General features: G+C 44.6%; 1 protein-coding gene across 3 annotated transcripts in view; it reads right to left on the minus strand.

Annotated features, from left to right (window-relative positions):
* The window catches only part of TARBP1 (tRNA guanosine 2 -O-methyltransferase TARBP1), a 66251-nt gene extending 57573 nt beyond the window's left edge, over window positions 1–8678 (minus strand). The window contains exons 1-3 of one of the 3 annotated variants that reach the window (XR_014016700.1): window positions 7625–8674; window positions 2363–2460; window positions 954–1023 (exon numbers count right to left, since the gene is read on the minus strand). Coding sequence is in view for 2 of the 3 variants with exons in the window: in XM_081244591.1 (XP_081100717.1) it covers window positions 954–1023; window positions 2363–2460; window positions 7625–8555 (1099 nt within the window). In the remaining variant the exon portion in view is untranslated. Of the gene's footprint in view, window positions 1–953; window positions 1024–2362; window positions 2461–7624 lie in introns of all 3 variants that reach the window. The other 2 variants (XM_081244591.1, XM_081244592.1) reach the window with 2 other exon arrangements.
* Window positions 8679–18626: the final 9948 nt, after the last annotated feature.

Consider the following 18626-nt stretch of genomic DNA (forward strand, 5'->3'; position numbering starts at 1 on the left):
AAAGTTGTAATTATCTAAAGTAGGCACTAAAACCCATTTACCTAGGTTATTTCTCATGTGTAAACATGATAATGTAACATTTTATCATTCATATGAATACAAAACACCATTAGCTTGCATTTAGCTGTCTCGTTGATCTAAACTTAATTTCATAAAATAATTTTAAGAAGCTCCAGCTTCATTTTATTTCTCCTAAAAAGCCCTCATAATATAGAACTGATAAAGGACTTAAAAACCATATTTAAAATAGCATCTTGGAATTTTCTCTTCCTAAGAAGTCCAACCTACAGAACAATAGCTAAAACCTGAAGAATATAACTCTAACAATGAAATAGATATATTAAGAGAATAAGGATGGAAAGCACTTAAAATATATAATACCAAAGAGCTCTTATTAAAAATGAATAATACACCATGATTAAAACATTACCAGAGAGTCCTTATCTTTTAAGGATATATACTGAAAAAAATTACAGATGAAATGATATGCTGTCTAGGAATGTGCTTCAAAATCATTTGATGGGGAGGGAGCAGGAAAGGCCACATATGATGTAAGACAGAGACTGGCACAAGTTGATCACTGCTAAAGCTGGGTGGTGGGGTTCATCATACAAACTCTTCTCCTTCCGTGAATGTCTGAAATTTTCTATAATCAGAAGTTTATAAATTACCATACCTCTAAATTATAGAAAACTCTGCAGCCATTTAAAATTAAATTCTCAAGGACTATTTAAGGACATAGGCAAATGCATTTGGTTATACTGCTGAGTGAGAAAAAAACATTATGAAAAATCAATCCACAAGGTATGTATCTGGAATGTTAGCAACTGTCTCTTCGTAGCAGTAAATTCATATATTCCTATAACATGCTCTATAATGAATAAGAGTTAATTATAAAATTAAGGGGAAAAACTGTAAGTGTTATAAAAAAGCAAAATAAAAGTAACTGTTACCATTTTCCTCTGACACTGCATATTCAAACAGATTGTTTAGCTTTGGTAAAACTGGCTTTATAACATGTATCTGAAAAAACAAAAGCAAAAAGCCACAGGAAATGAAAATTCACCATTCAAAACTCAAAAGACTTTTCATCTATTTATACAACAGTCACTCTGTTCCTCCTCACCACCCTGGAAAACAGGCAAGGCCTGTATACCAATATATTACAAAGAGGAAAAAATACTGCAATGCTTTATCTAGTTACTCACGTTGCTCAAGGCCACACATTTAGAAGTAGAGTCAGTTCAGAGTTCAATACTCTTCATTCTTAGACTCTGCTACAGATACCAGCGTCTAATTTACATACACTACAAACTAAAGGTAAATCACAGTTTCTAAATAGTGAGGGTCTTGAGGATATATTGAGTCAGGAAAAGCATAACAGTTTATATGAGTTTAGAAATGCTTTTCCTTTATTGCTCATCCTTGTATCTACATATATTTAGTACATATGAGTAATTCTTTATTTTAGTCCACAAACAGTGCATCTGGACTGACACCTCCCAGTGGCTCCATGGCAGGCCCCGCAGCTTACAGACTGAGAACCCCTACAACAGGGGTTCTCCAAGTGTGGTGCCCAGAATGGCAGCTTATGGATCTCCTAGGAACATGTAAAATATCTGAATTCTCAGGCCCCACCGCAGACCTACTGACTCAGAAACTTTGCAGGCCGGACACTTTAATAAGCCATCTGGGTGATTCTAATGAATGTTAAAGTTTGAGAACACTAGAGTAGGTAATCTTAAGAGATTCTTCTCCACTTAAAAACTCTAAGATCCTACAAAAATGAATTCAAAGTCGACTGCAAATGATTTTTCAAGTTTCCATTCTCAGGACCAAGAATGCAAAGATGTGAGAGAGAGAGGAAGGAAGGAAGAGAGGGAGGGAGGGACAGAGGGGGAGGGAGGGGGAGGGAGGGAGGAGGGAAGGACAAGGGAGGGAGGGAAGGAAGGAAGGAAGGAAGGAAATCTACAAAATCAAACGGCCATTATAGGGTCATTATTTACTTAATAACAATTTACCTCAGACTTTAAGTAATATTTCCCTTAGTGTGCATTTCTTAGGAGATTATTCATAACATCAAGAAACTAAAAACTAGTGAACATTTTAGAAGTAAATGTCAAGGGAAGATCAAATAAGACTGAATTCTTTGAATGATAACTTAAGTCAACTGAAAGTATTCTTTAATTTCCTGAGTTTATATTCAATCTTAAATTGCACCTATGCCAGAAAACAAAGTACGCTTGGACTCCATTATGCTATATCCAAGTTGGCCTTTTTGTATTGCTTTTACAGAATGTCTGGGGAAAAAAACCCCAAAATTGCATCTACATAGGATTTGTTAAAATATGAAAACACTTACCTGATTTCCTTCAAGAGTTTCCATAATTAAAATATAGTTTTCCCAAAACTTTAGAAGCTCATCTTTTTTCTTCTCAGACCACCAAAACAGACTTGGGCCTGATATGGTTTAAAAAAGAAAATTAGTTTGTAGATTTAGTTCCTAAATCAGAAACTTTCATAAGCTTCTAAATGATAACAGTTCTTAAAATTATGCTACTATTACCAAATGTTGTTTTCTGTAACAATGGAGGGTGTCCCTGTATTAGAGCCTAGGTAGGAGGCTTGGGCAAAAAAGAATCTCAAAAGAAGGTTTTTTCAAAAAAAATTAAGGTTACTACCTTGGAACTCTGGGTAAGGGTGACAGATGTGAACACATGTACTCTACTTTCTCTCCCTAAGAATCTCACTATAACAGTAAGAGATCTTTCAAAGGCAAAAACCCAAGAATTGGAGAAAACAGGGGAGCAGACAACAGCAATGAAATTAGGATCCGCAAATCAGATTAAAAGCAAGCAGAATCAAGAAAAGTGACTATTAAGTTGGCACAAGGAAAGCAAAGAAAAAAATCTGATTCACACTACAAAATCCCCCCAAGCCTAAGGAATTGGCAGCAAAAAATACTTCAGTAAGTAGAGGTGAAAATCAAGGCTAAACTAAAAAGGATTTGTTTAATGTGTTTAAGAAACAGATCCCCAGATGCCCTTTCCTGTGTTCTGAACAGGAAAAAGACTGGGATTTATTCTCTGGGGAAGGTAAAAGAGTGGGTCTCCAGACTGAGGGGCACTGGACACGGCTGAGGTCAGGGTGAGTGCCACATGAAAATGGGAAGTGAACATGTATGCACCCTGGATGCTGAGACCCCCTTCCACCTGTCCCCATCACCGTCTTGGCCTCTCAGGTCCCAGAGGACCTTCTCCATGGCATGTGGTCACCCCAAGAAGAAAGACCTGAAAATACTTTCACCAGAGATTACCTAATAAAACGCCCTGGCCAGATCACCTTACAGCGAAGTGCACACTCAACGAGCACCACTCATGTGTTTAGAGCTTTAAACTTGACTTTTCGTCCCACATTCTTACATATAAACAGGTGTCTAAGGCTCATCAGACATCTAGGGAAACCTCTATACTAAAGATCAAGACCAAAACAAATAAACAAGGAAATCTGGAGAAAACAAAACTACACAGGAAAAAGAAAACCTAAAAAAGAAAAAACTTTCACTAATACTTCAAAGGGAGATAAAATAGTGTAGTTATGATATAAAAACAGGATACTATTAAAAAGGGGGCAGTCCGGGCTTCCCTGGTGGCGCAGTGGTTGCCGATGCAGGGGACACAGGTTCCTGCCCCGGTCCAGGAAGATCCCATGTGTCGCGGAGCGGCTGGGCCCGTGAGCTATGGCCGCTGGGCCTGCGCGTCCGGAGCCTGTGCTCCGCAATGGGAGAGGCCACAGCAGTGAGAGGCCCGCGTACCGCAAAAAAAAAAAAAAAAAAAAGAAAAAAGAAAAAAGGGGGCATTCCAAGAACAAAAAAGATCTCATGAGAATAAAAATCTGATAGCAAAAAGAAGAAACTCAAAGAAAGGACTGGAAATAAAGTTGAGGAAATCACCCAGGAAGTGGAGCAAAAAGACAAAACCATAGAAAACAGGAGAGAAGAGATGTGTTAAAGGCCAGTCCAGGAGGTTCGATAACCAAAGAGAACAGAAAGCAAAAAAGGAAGGGAGGAAATCAAAGTAATACGAAAGCACTTCTCAGAACCGAAGGACATGATTTCCAGATTGAATAGGTCCGAGTGCCCTACACCAGGATGTAAACAGGCCCTCAAAACTGAAATGGCAGAAAGCTGGGGACACAGTCTCTATAATCATCCATGGAGAAGAAACAGATCACATATAAATAAACAGGATTCAAATGGTTTCAGACATCGCAACAGTAACAATGGGAGCTCGAGCTTCTAAGACATCAGATGGATGCCTTTAAAATTTTGAACAGGAATGTTTTCCAAGCCAGAATTCTACCCCAATCAAACCATCAGTTGAATGTGAGGGCAAAATAAAAGTGTCTAGATATGCTTGGTCTTGGCTTCCAAGAAAGCCGCAAGAAAACATTACTGCCACACCAACGAAGAGAAGAAACAGGCTGGATTATCAACAAAACCCTAAACTTTTTGGGGGGAGGGTCCATCAGAGGGCTGAGGTTGCACTGCTCTCTGAATTTCAAAGGGCAAAAAGCCTCTCCAAGAATAAGACAGGACACACGAACTGCAGTTAAAAAAGAAAATAAAAATTTGACAAGTTTTTAAAGGCCAAGTGTGGACAACTTAGAAACTCTGGGAACCCCAAGGGAGTCTACACCCACTCACCAGCTCTTTTCCTCAAGGCCTCCCCCATGTGTTCAAGAAAGACTGTGGGCAGGGCAGGGGACCCTGGAGGCGTGGGCATGCAGGGCCCACAGAGGTTTGAAAGGGCAGCCCATCCATGCCCTGCAGGAGTACAAGGTGGTGGTCAACTGAGGACGCCTGCCTGCACCCTGGACCCTTCCCTGACAGGAGGCCAAAGCTGTCGGCTCCTGGAGGAAACCCTCCCACAATCCCACCCTTGTCCCTGCTCTCATACCAGGCAAAGTTGGCTGCCCCTGGTGTGGCTAAAAACTTGCTCTCCCCTCGACCCTGCACTGACATGAGGAAAGCCTCTTGTGTGTCCGGCACTCATACGAAGTAGGTCTGCTGCTGTGGAGGAAAGGCAGAATATCAGCACTCAAGACCCACCACAGATACAAGCAGAATGCAGCTGCCACAGGAGAAGTTAAGGAAACTCTTAACCCTTCATTAAGTAGGAGGCAGAGGTTATGTGCCACTGGAGAGGGAGCAGAGATGGCTAAAAAGTTTGAACCCTAAGGATCGGGCACATGGGGCCTAAGAAGAGGCTGTTGTAGGAGAAATGAAAAGTTCTCTCCTTCCCCATCTCAAGCTTTGCACCAGGTAACAAACATCAGCAGTCTACCCTTGAGGGAAGGACAAAGGCATGGAGGAAGCTCTCCATCCGTGGAGTCGGCATCGAGGGCTTGAGAAAAACTAGAACACTGAGAAAAACCTTATAGGCTTCCCACTAAACATTAGGAGGCAACAGTCCACCACCAACAAAATCCAAAGCCAGCTCACCAGAGTGACTCAACCCAAATAGTCTAAAGAGAGGAGTGTCTATCTCGAAGGCATAAATATTTGTTTCTGCTGAAAAAAGTGATACCATTGCCAAGAGATAAAACAGAAAACAAAACCAAACTCAGATATGGTCCAAGTACAGAACTTGTACATAACCATGATGAGTATGTTAAAGGATCTAATGGAAAAGGTAGACAACATGCATGAACAGCTGGGGATTTTCAGGAGATGGAAACTATAAAAAAAGTGAGACAGAAATGATAGAAATGAAAACATATCAGACATAAAGGATCCTTTGATTAAATTATCAGATATGCAAGGTCTTAAAAATTTTATCTCAGGGAACTATTAGAAAATACACTACAACAAATGAGTAAACCAAAAAAGAGGATGAACTCCAGGAAACAAGAGCTCCAACACAGAATCAGGTGAAGGGAATCCCCCAGATGATAGTGAAGGCAGATCTAAGAATGTCAGCTGTGCACCAGACTGAGCTTGTAAGAGGACTCTAGGAGACACTTCTTCAGGAAAATTTATAATGCCTGATGATCTGACTTTGTACAGGAAAGATTTAGACAATTAACTAAGAATCTGGGGTTTAATTAGTGATAAGAATGGAGACAACCAAATATAAATGACATTAATCCAGGAAAAACTTGCAGGAAGGAAAAAAAAACCCATCATATACACATAGATCACCTGTGAACAGTATTTTCATAGTCATAATTTTGTTGAACTCACATTTAACCAAAATTACAAGTATGACATTGGACTTTATGACATTACTAGATCATTTCAAGATACAGGGGTAAATGCCAAAATAATCAGCCAAAAGAGGTAAAAGTGGCTGCCCTCTGAAATGAAGGAAATGGGCGGGGGCACAAGCATAAGACCACTGTTTATCTTTAAAACTGCAGAATCACTGACTCTTTAAAATAAATGAGTGTTTAACTTTGGTAATTTAAAAAATGTTTTCCAGGGCTTCCCTGGTGGCGCAGTGGTTGAGAGTCCGCCTGCCGATGCAGGGGACACGGGTTCGTGCCCCAGTCCGGGAAGATCCCACATGCCGCGGAGCGGCTGGGCCCGTGAGCCATGGCCGCTGAGCCTGTGCTCTGCAACGGGAGAGGCCACAACAGTGAGAGGCCCACGTACCGCAAAAAAAAAAAAAAAAAAAAAAAATGTTTCCCAGTGACAACTCTCATTCGATGGTCACCAACTTGTGGACTGTTAAAATATTTACTACCTGATGTTTTAAGCTTATATAAAAATCTAACCTACTCACAACTTCAGCCAAACAAAAATCCTTTACCAGTATAAATAAGTAGGCAGCTCCAGTTGAAAAAGTAGACATTTTCTATCTATTGAGGCAGTTTTGAATCAGTCAATCCATTTTTGACTTTGATAGCTCAAAATTAATTTGAGAATTGTACTTTCACATAATTTCAGTGAACACATCAATCAATAGGAACATACCAAACTGAAGGGAGGCCTTGCTATTTCATCTACTCTTGTTCTGTAATAAAGTGGTAGGAAGCACAGGCTCAAAATGTAAAAAAATTAAAACCTCACTCAATTAAATCAATTTCAAAAATACTCTCCAAAGGTCGACTTAAGGCCCATATGCTTAACAAATATTAAAAAATCCTGCTAAGAGAACTACCAAGGGAAATTTCAAAAGAATGTGATAGTTTCCACGACAAAATTCTAACACTCGAGACTCAGTTCATCGCTCGGTACATGTAAATAATTTTCCTTTCAATTTGATGGGCGCTAACTCTTCTTTCCTGGTAGAACGGACCTACCACGATATAGAGCAAATTTGGTCTGTAAAATCCTGCCTGGGCTCGTTCCTAAATTATTCCCACGGATGCAGTATTCCACCTGCTCTGGGTCAGAAAGTTTAGGAGATGCAGACTCTTCTAGGCTGCAGTGATCTGTGTCAGTTCAGAAAACACCCTCGACATGAGGTTCCCAAGGTTTTTCAGGCTTTATGGGGACCATGAGAATAACCCAATTCAGTACGGATCCGGGAGACGACCCCAGGAGCAGACTGCCGGAAGGAGGGGGCCTCAATCCCAGAAAGCCAAGTAGGGATGGGCCCGGGGGCAAAGAAGCAAGTACCGGTTCCTTCCTGGGGGGCGCACGCGCAGTCGGCCCCCAGCTCCGCCGACACCTCCACCGCCCGCTGCAGCAGGTAGCGCGCCCGCTTGCGCGTCAGGGCGTCCTCGGCCCGGGTCAGCCCCGCCTGCACCGTCCTCCAGAAGCGCCAGCAGTACCGGGCGTCCGGGTCCTCCTCGCGCGCAGCGGTGGCGCGCTCCGCGCCGGGCTCGGGCAGCAACTTCTCCGCAAGGGCGCTCAGCACCAGCAGCTTCGGCTCGACGCGGCCCGGCCCCTCGGGCGCCCCGGGGGCGACCAGCCCGCCCCACACGGCCCGCAGCGCCGCCCCGCCGCACCGACCCAGCGCCGGCAGCAGCCGCCCGGCCACCAGCGCCGCCGCGCCTTCGGCGGGCCCCGCCTCGTCCCCGCCTAGCGCCAGGGCGAGGGCGGCCCGCGCCACCGCCTCCAGCAGCGGCGCGTCCTCGCGGGGCCGCAGGCAGGGCCCCACGGCCGCCAGCACCTCCACGGCCGCCTCGGCGGCCCCGTCGAGGCCGGGCGCGGGGCCCGCGGCGAGCAGGTCGCGCAGCGCCTCCTCGGCCAGCGCGGCCGCCAGCTGCGGGCCCCCGGCGAGGCGGGCGCACGAGCGCAGGGCCGCGCCCGCCGCTCTCAGCACGCGCCGGCGCTGGCGGGCCGCTGGGCCGGTGTCCGCGCCGCCCGCGGGGCGCCCGCGCAGGCCCCGCAGCAGCGGCACCAGGTACCCGGCGGCGACCTCGCGCGCTGCCTCCGGGAGCGCGCCCGCGCCGCTGCCGCGCGCCTCCTCGTCCTCCAGTCGCTGCAGAAGAAAGCGCAGCGTCTCCACGCGCTCCGCGGACGCCTCCTCGCAGCACAGCGCCCCAAGCAGGACCCGGGGGTCCCGGCTCTGCGAGAGCAGCGTATCCGCCAGCACCCACTCCATTTGCCCCGCGCGCCGCCGACCCCGAGCGCCCGCAGGAAGGCGCCGGCGTGCGCTAGTGCGTGCGCGTGCACGGTGGGCCCGGGCGCGCGCCCGCAGGTAGGGGGCTTGCAGCCCTGCCCTAGTCCCGCTAGGCGCGCTTTGGGCCGGTCTCACCAGAGCTCCCTTGGATCTGATCCTCTCGCTTCTGCCCCTTACTTTTGTAAGATAGGCCCTCGTTAAACGTTAATGTCGTATCTATACCAACACTATCGATTCCTAATTGGAGATTGGCCTGCCCGAGGGCTTTAAATCATTCAGGCGTGCCTGTGAGGATGGGCCAGAGGTACAACAGGAAGGTGTACTCACGATCACCTAGAAGCTCTTTTTAAAAAAAGGTGCAGCCAGGCACCACCCACACAGAGACTGATACAATGGGTCCGAAATGGGTTCCCGACATCTGCATAAAAAATAAATAACGAAAACCCAAGAATGAGGTAGAGGCCCTGAAAAGTACTCTAGCTATGAGCCAGGGATAGGGCTGAAAACGAGATACCCACCACGACGCTGGCAGTCGAATGCCCAAGCGGACTCTTGCATGCAGCCCTTCACACACAATGCTTATGCTCCCACATGTAGAGTCCCCCAAATAGTCCACGTGTCTGTATGTTCTGTATGTCTGACAGCATCTACTGCTAAGTACAGAAACAGAAACCTCACCTTAGCATGCACGGTAGTGGTTTGGTTTCTAGCTCAATCCTAGGCGAACTGAATCAGTGACGTGGGTTTTCACTTTGCCTTCAACCATAGAGATCTCTCCCTTAGTCCATGGAGAAGTCACAATCTCACCTTCAAAGAGCTTGATGTGTACTAAACATAATGGATAAAGTGTAATTTAAATTTATTTAAGTTTATTTTATGTAATTTAAAATTATTTAATTTTTAGATTTTTGGTTTTATATAATTTAAAGTTATTTACGGTTATCTGACATATATGCAAGATTTTTTTCCGTATTTCAAGGTCATTCAGTTTTCCACTGACAGATGCGTAAAGGGTTCAGTTGTAAGCCTACTTAGAATGTGTCAGTAAATATCCATTGCCTTCAACATTTAATGTGCCAATAAACATCAGTTTCCTTCAACATGTATTCTTCATATATCTATCAAACAAAAATATGCAAATGTCTTGAGCAGACACTTAACAAATGAAGGTATGTAAATGTAAGCATCTGAAAAGGTGTGAGTATCATTATTCCTTAGAGAAATGCAAATTCAACCCTCAAAGAAATACCACTTTACACCCATCAGAATGGCTAAAGTTTCAAAGATTGAAAACACCAAACGGCTGTTGAAGATTTCCTTTTCTTGAAACCCTGTCTTCCTCTAGTTTTCATCATATAGCTAATTCCTGTTGTTTTTCTTTTTCCTGTTTCCCCAGCTGTTTCTTCTCCATCTCTTTGGGGGAAGAATCCTCTTTCTCTTCCTGACCTGACCTGTTCATATGGATGTTTCCAGAATTACAGCTTCAGATCCCTGCCTGTTCTTCTCACTCTAAATTTTCCCTGAATAACTTCATTAAAACTATAGATTCAACTACGATTTACATGCTAATGATGAAAAAAATCTAGATCTCCTGCACAGATCTCTCTCCCAAACTGCAAACTTATCTACCTACTGCCTACCAGATGTCTCCATTGAATATGACTCAGGGCATCATTCTCAACCTCCACTTTTATGAAGGTCACCTCACTATCTTCATTCCCCCATCATCATTACTGCACCCCCCCCCACCACCAATATACTTCTTCCCATGTATTTCCTATTTAGGGGAATGGCTGTCATCACTGAGTTGCCCAAGTCAAAAAACCTGGGAGCCAATATGTTACCAAACCAACCTTGGGTCCCCTTGCCTGCGTGCAGCAAAGTCCATCTACTGACACAGGGTCATGGTGAAGGAAAGTGCAGCATTTACTGCAGGGCGTCAAGTAAGGAGTCCAGGTAGCTAGTGCTTAAAAGGTCTGAACTCTCTAAAGGCTTTCTCTAAAGGGAAAACTTTTTAAAGACAAAGTGAGGGAGGGGCGTTGTGGGGTGTGTGATCAGCTTGTGGACACTCTTCTGATTGGTAATCAGGAGTCAACATCATCAGCCTTCTGGTCCCAAGTGGTCTGGGGTTTACGTGCTTGTGGGCAGCCTACAGTTATCTTCTCCCACCTGATAGGGGTTTCAGTAGCTGCAAAACAGCTCAAAGACTATGGCTCAGAATATTATCCATAGCTCTTGAGGAGGAACTAAAGGTCCTTGACTTTGTTTAATGGCTAGACTATTATTATTTGTCTTGCTTGACTGCTTTTCTTTCTTTCTGCATTTTCTCACTTCTCTGATTAAATTTACTCTTTGTAACTTGGGGAAGGCCTAGGAGGCTAAAGTATTTTTACAGACAAGAGGCAGGCAGAGGACACTGGGGCAGGTGTGGTTTGTTCTAGGAAGGCCCCATAGGGTCTTGCTCAGTTACAAATAGACTTCCCACTCTCTTCTTTGATTCCTCAAATCTATCCATGAAACTTCATAAATTTTTTAGTATCCCCACCTCTCTGTCCCCCACTAACACCTTAGTTTTAGACTCTCCTCATTTCTTACTAAGATAACAGCAATAACTTCCTGCCTGATTCGCTCCCCACCCCAACACACATGCCTTATTACTACCAGGATGATCTTCCTAAAATTAAACCATGACTATCCATAGCCCCCAGAATGATGGCTGAATTTCTTAGCATGACATCCCAGATGCCCCTTGAGATGGTCCTGCATACTTCTCCAGCCCCATCGTCTTCATGCCCCGTATACACCTGGATTCTGAAGTCCCTAAAACATGCTGTGTGCTCTCACTTTGTCTTTTCAAAAGCCCTTCCATCTTCTGGAAAGCCCTTACCTTTACTCCACTTGTTCAAGACACATGGTCAAATGTCATCTCTCCAGAAAATCATTACTTAATACCTCACTCCCACCACCAACACCCACCCCACCTAAGTGAGGTCACCCTCTTCCAAATTCCCCAAACATCCTAGTATATCCCTAACACAGCATTTGTCATGTTGTTATAACTGCAGGTTTACTTCTCTGACCCCTCCCCTCCCAAGAGCAATTTGAGGGCTAGGCAGGGGTTATGGAGTTATATCTTTTATCACATGAATCCCAGTACCTGCACCTCTCATTATATCATGCTCAAGAAATGCTTATCTTCTACGCCTCAATGAAGACCCAAACTACAAGGCATCTCTGAGAAGCCCCTCACAATGCACCTAATCATACTTCTTCTGTCTTCCCCAAACTTTCAGTTGCGGTAATAATAATGGCTAACAGCTACTTATCATAATAATGGCTAATGGCTACTTATCATACTTATGAAGAAGACATGGTAATATCTTTATACTACTGCACTGAATCCTCAAAACAACTCATAAATGAAGTGCTATTATTTTTCTCATTTTACGGATGAGGAAACTGAGAGTAGGAGAGGATAAGTAACTTGCCTCTGTGTCACACAACAAAAAAGCAGCAGAGCTGTCTGACTCAAAGCTGTGCACTCTGCTACATTACCTCCAAACCATCAAGAAAGAGAAGTCTACAGTTACTATCAGGTTTACCGCCTACATGATCTGTACTCCCAGGGTCTAGCAGACAGTAGGCACTCAGTAAATGATTGTTGTAGGAAGAAATGAATGAATATGTGTGTTTCCGCCACAGTTTATGAACTCCTTGCAAATTAGGATTTTGTTTTTAATTCATTTTGTGGCCTACACGCCAAACATAGTACCAGAAGCATGGTAGCTACTCAAAAAGTGCTTGAAACTGGGTGAACAAGAATTCAGTATTTTATAGTGAGAGTGTTATAAATTCATCAGTCAGAAAATTTCCAGGGACACAATGACTCTTGAAACACGAGCATTTGAAAGCTGAAGTCCTTGTCGCCTGGTTCAACATGCAACAATACACTGCTCTGAGACACAGAGGATACCCTGTGTGAGACCCCTCACGAAGATGAGGGGTTGCTTTGGAAGTGATATGTGAATAGGGTTTACAAGGGTTTGCTTCCCTACCCCTTGCAAGTTTCCTGTTTTATCCATAAATGAATTAGGGTTTATGACAATTTTTTTAACGTATAGTTGATTTACAATGTTGTGTTAGTTTCATGTGTACAGCAAAGTGATTCAGTTATACATATACATATATATACATTCTTTTTCAGATTTTTTTCCCTTATAGGTTATCAAAAAATATTAAGTATAGTTCCCTGTGCTATACAGTAGGTCCTTGTTGGTTATCTATATTACATATAGTAGTGTGTATCTGTTTATCCCAAACTCCAAATTTATCCCTCTCCCCCCCTTTCCCCTTTGGTAACCATAAGTTTGTTTTCTATATCTGTGAGTCTATTTCTGTTTTGTTTATAAGTTCATTTGTATCATTTTTTTTAGATCCCACATGTAAGTGACATCGTATGATATTTGTCTTTCTCTGTCTGGCTTACTTCACTTAGTATGAACAACTCTAGGTCCATCCATCTTGCTGCAAATGGCATTATTTCATTCTTTTTTGAGGCTGAGTAATATTCCATTGTATATATCTACCTCATCTTCTTTATCCATTCATCTGTCAATGGACATTTAGGTTGCTTCCATGTCCTGGCTACTGTGAATAGTGCTGCAATGAACACTGGGGTGCATGTATCTTTTCGAATGATGGTTTTCTCCAGATATATGCCCAGGAGTGGGACTGCAGGATCATATGGTAGCTCTATTTTTAGTTTTTTAAGGAACCTCCATACTGTTCTCCCTAGTAGCTGTACCAGACTAGCTGTTATTTTAACCTCAAAAACAGGTGCCAGTGTGGGCAATTGTTAGAGTTGCCCTATCTTCTGTTCAGCAACTACACCCTAGCCCATACATTCATGTATTCATTCAACACTCTCTGGCATCACTTATACCCCAAGCCTGCCCTGTGCTGTTTCCTCAGGCAACACATGTGTGTTGTTCTGAGGAAGAAACTCTGCCTGTGCTTTGTCTTGTGGATGTGAGTGTCCGGTAGTGGCCTCTGAGGATCCATTTCGGGGGATGTGCTCCATCCTCCGCCTCTGGCTCTCACAGCTGACCCACTGTCTATCCGCTTAGGTGCTCACAACACTGGTTCCAACCTATGAATAACTCACATGTATGGGCGTTGGTTGTCTACACCATATATTTTACATCTTTCCAAGAGATCTCGGAAGATGGATATCCTTGATTCCCTTCCCACCTGAAATAGAGCACCCATAAATGTGATTGCTGGGAAGCACCTCTGAATTTTAATCCCTTCTCACTTTCCCAACTTAAAATGGATACTGCTTCCCTCTCAGTAAAGGTAATGGAGAGAAGAGCAAGAGTGACTGGGGAAAAGGATGTGTAAGTGAGGGAAAAGGATCCAGATGAATGTTTCTCACATGTCTCCTTCCTTAAGGAGTGTTTGCATGAACTCAATGTTTGCTACTGTTGAGAGCCCTGCAGATATTTAATTTGGTTTTTCATGATGCTGCCAGGGAAGCAGTGGGCAAGAGCACCACGACAGGATGAATAGATATCCACAGAAAATAAGAAATGATGAAAATGCTGACTTCAGATAGGTACACAGGGTGCAGCCACCACGGAAAACACTGTGGAGGCTCCTCAAGAAACCAAAAATAGAGCTGCCATATGATCCAGCAATCCCACTCCTGGCCATGTATCTGGAGAAAACCATCATTCGAAAAGATACATGCACCCCAGTGTTCACTGCAGCACTATTTACAGCAGCCAAGACATGGAAGCAACCTAAATGTCCATTGATAGATGAATGGATAAAGAAGATGTGGTATATATATACAATGGAATATTACTCAGCCATAACAAAGAATGAAATAATGCCATTTGCATTATGCAACATGGATAGACCTAGAGATGATCATACTAAGTGAAGTGAGTCAGACAGAGAAAGACAAATACTATATGATATCACTTCTATGTGGAATCTAAAATATGACAGAAATGAACATTTCTACAGAACAGAAACAGACTCACAGACTTAGAGAACAGACTTGTATTTGTCAAGGGAGAGGTGGGTGTGGGCATGGATTGGGAGTTTGGGGTTAGCAGATGCAAACTAATATCTATAGGACGGATAAACAACAAGGTCCTACTGTATAGCACAGGGAACTATACTCAATATCCTGTGATAAACCATAAGGGAAAAGAATATGAAAAAGAACGTATATATGTATACATATACATATATATATGTATAACTGAATCACTCTGCTGTACAGCAGAAATTAACACATTGTAAATCAACTATACCTCAATAAAATAAATTTTTAAAAAAGATAGGTACGGGCTTCCCTGGTGGCGCGGTGGTTGGGAGTCCGCCTGCCGATGCGGGGGACGCGGGTTCGTGCCCCGGTCTGGGAGGATCCCGCATGCCGCGGAGCGGCTGGGCCCGTGGGCCATGGCCGCTGGGCCTGCGCGTCCGGAGCCTGTGCTCCGCAGTGGGGGGGGCCGCGGCAGTGGGGGGCCCGCGTACCGCAAAAAAAAAAAAAAAAAAAAAAAAAGATAGGTACCCAGGGCTCAAAACCCACTGAAAGTGTTCTTCTTAAGTGCATGCATCTTACATGACTATATGCTCTGGAATGAATGGGCTGTGGCATAACCCAAAACTCTGATCTGTTGAGAAGCTGACGTTTCTTTGGACAGAAGATGGTGCTATTGTCAATGCAGTGTGCTTTTTCCATCCTTTCAACTTAGTGCAAAGTGGAAGTCAGCTATAGAAAGAAAATAGCGATTGCAGAGCAAGATTTCAGCTGGAGTCTTCAGTGAGCCTCTGAGGGTCTAAGAAGGGACTTGACGACATGGGGGGTGGGGAAGGGTAAGCTGGGACAAAGTGAGAGAGTGGCACGGACATATATATACTACCAAATGTAAAATAGATAGCTAGTGGGAAGCAGCCGCATAGCACAGGGTGATCAGCTTGGTGCTTTGTGACCACCTAGAGGGGTGGGATAGGGAGGGTGGGAGGGAAACACAAGAGGGAGGGGATATGGGGATATATGTATACCTATAGCTGATTCACTTTGTTATACAGCAGAAACTAACACAACATTGTAAAGCAATTATACTCCAAAAAAGATGTGGAAAAAGAAAGTTTCTGCCACTAATGTTCCTCAAGGGCTCACTTTTTTTCTCATCTTCCCAATCATTTAAAATAAAAGTCCATAGAGCAGCAAAAAAAAAAAAAGAATGGGAGGGAGCTGCCTGATAAGCTCCTGAGATTCTTGGCTTGTGATGTCTCCCCTGAAAGCCCTTCAGAGAATCTCCACAGACAAAATTGCCATCACAGTATCGGTAATAGGTTTATGTTAAGGGCAACGTCTAGAAAACTCAAATTCCCTGTGGGGAGTCAGTGTCAGCCACCATTATCTACTAACCCGGTATCCATCCTCCCTTCTCCTTTGCCCACAAAACTCTGGTTTCCTTCAGGATGTCGGTATGTTAACCCTTGAGGCAATGTCTCATGCTCATAGCACACAACCTTCCTTACAGTTAGGGGATGGGGGCCGGCCCCGTGTCCCAGTCCTGGGCAATGAGACTTAAGCGGATGTCAGTTAGGGTATGTCTGGGAAAGCTGCTGCTTTGTGATGAAAGGAGAGAAACCATCACTGCCTCAGCCTTCTTCTACCCCTTTCTGCCTGAACACAGTGTGTTCTCTGGACCTCCAGCAGCTATCTCCAACCCACGGGACAAAGGACCAGAGGACAAACTCTGCATTAAAGGTAGGAGGGAAGGAGACTGAGAAGAAGCCTGGGCTCCTGGGAGCTGCTCAACCGACAAAAGTATCCATTTCTGGACTTACTATTCTAGGAGAAAAATTGGCCCCTATTTGCTTAAGCTTCTCTTGTTGGATTTTCTGTACTTGCAGCCAAGTATTCCTCCCTGATAAGAACTCCTACCAGTTGTATATTATTTAGTATTATTAGCTCAGTTCATTCTGAGCATCTTACCCTTTCCAAGCTGAGGAGGCTTTCTGACCAATCGCTTCATTCCTGCCTTGAAACTCACGTTCCCTGGGCCAAGCCCTGCTAGTCCTGGCTGGCCCGACACAAAAGGAGAAGGCTGCACAATTGGTTCTAGACATCCACTGCCCCTCTCCCTTTTCCTCAACTCAAAGGCAAGTGACCGATCAAGGTAAAGTTTGTTGGGACTGTCACTAGCACCTGATGAATACGTGCATGTTAGCTCTGCCTTTCCAGGAAAAAAGATCTTTCCTTGTGTCGGCCTGACCCAGTGGTTCTCATCTTGGTACCCAGTAGAATCACCGGGAATCTTTAATTCCTGGGAGCAGCACGTTTACACAGAATGTCTGGGCCTCACCCCAGACCAATGAAACCAGAAACTCCGAGTGCAGGGCACAAGCATCTGGATTTTTTAAAAAGCTTCACAAGACGGTTGAGAAGTGCTGCCTTTGCTCCTGCCTCGCCACTCTCATTATAGATGTTCACGGGAATTAGGGAAGGAAGGGGAAAAAATATTTGGGGAGTAGCCATCCTTTCAACCCTCAGCAAATTACCCTATTATGAATAGATACTGTCTCATTGCCACTCGAGACGGCCTTGCTCATTTTGGAGATGCACAGAAAGAGAGGTATGGGGTGCTGAGCGATTCACTGGCCTGAGTACGAAGAGCGAAGGGGTGTGACTGCGGTCCCCAGGAGGGACATGACTATTCTGGGCGAACCGGGTCTGTGTCTCGCCTGAGATCCCAAGGAAATTGCCATGAAAGCCACCAAATCTTCCACCAGTATATCTTTAAAAACAATCTAAGAGCTTTTAAAAACATCACTCTTACTCCCATCTTTCCTTTCCTTGTTGATTTTTCCGCAAACAAAAGGGGTCCCGCGTGAGTGTGCTTCTCTGATGCAGTGGTTGTAGAATGACCCACAAGATGCTTCAACCCATGGGCCTCAGTTGAGTCAGATCTGCAAGACTTTGGCAGGCAGGGAGTGCAAGACAAAGCTGCTCATCCGGTCTGTTTCTGAGGCAAAATCAGAATTCTCAGGCCTTCTGTCACTGTCAGAATCTCACTCTGCTGCTTCCGGCCCAGGGAAGCAATGGCAATATATTCAGTCTCACGAGGATTCCTGTTAAATGATGAATTGTGATTCCATAGCGAGCAGCCCATCACTGCAGGAGAGGTTGAAGCCCAGGGAGCTGCCGCCAGTGTAAGAGCACTGGAGGGGCCTTGAGCGGCTGCAACTGCAATAAAGGAGGTGAAATCCATTAGTAGCTGTCTTTATTTTGCTAGCCCACTGATAAGCAAACTCTACAGAAAGCTCTTTCCAACATATTTTACCTGATTCTTTTAGCCAGACTTGGACCTATCAGGCCAATCAAATTCTCACCAATAATAGCAGCTACTCAAGGAGCTTTTCCTGGAATACTGGGAATTTCCTTTCCCTGCAGGATAAGTAGAAGTCCTTAAAGAAGGTTTGGCACATGGATTTAAATGTTTGTACCTGGGTTTAGAGCCAGAGAGCAGTAAGTAGATATTGCTGATTCCTCATTTAGGAATGTGACAAGGCTCCGACGGTGAGCTCTTGAGACAGTTTCCAAGGTTTTGTGCAGGGACATGGTGTGGTTGATAGTTTTCCTGCTTAGCTAAGGCAGGAGTGGTTTATGCCACACAGAGCAGATGCCATTGGTGTCACTCACCTCTGCAGTGCAGTTTTCAGGCTTGGTTCTAGTTCTTGCACAGGCTGACACCTACTTTTTCCCCTCACTTGTATGTGTTCTCACCTGGGTTCTCCCTCTTTTTAAATGTGTGCATACAAGAGACGATTCATTTTATGTGTCAACTTAAAGGGTGTTTGGGGTTGAGATTAAGAGTATATTGGTGGGCTTCCCTGGTGGCGCAGTGGTTGAGAGTCCGCCTGCCGATGCAGGGGACGCGGGTTCGTGCCCCGGTCCGGGAAGACCCCACATGCCGCGGAGCGGCTGGGCCCGTGGGCCATGGCCACTGGGCCTGAGCATCCGGAGCC

Source organism: Mesoplodon bidens (assembly GCF_964165515.1).
Source record: "Mesoplodon bidens genome assembly, chromosome: 1".
Taxonomy (NCBI): Eukaryota; Metazoa; Chordata; class Mammalia; order Artiodactyla; family Ziphiidae; genus Mesoplodon; species Mesoplodon bidens.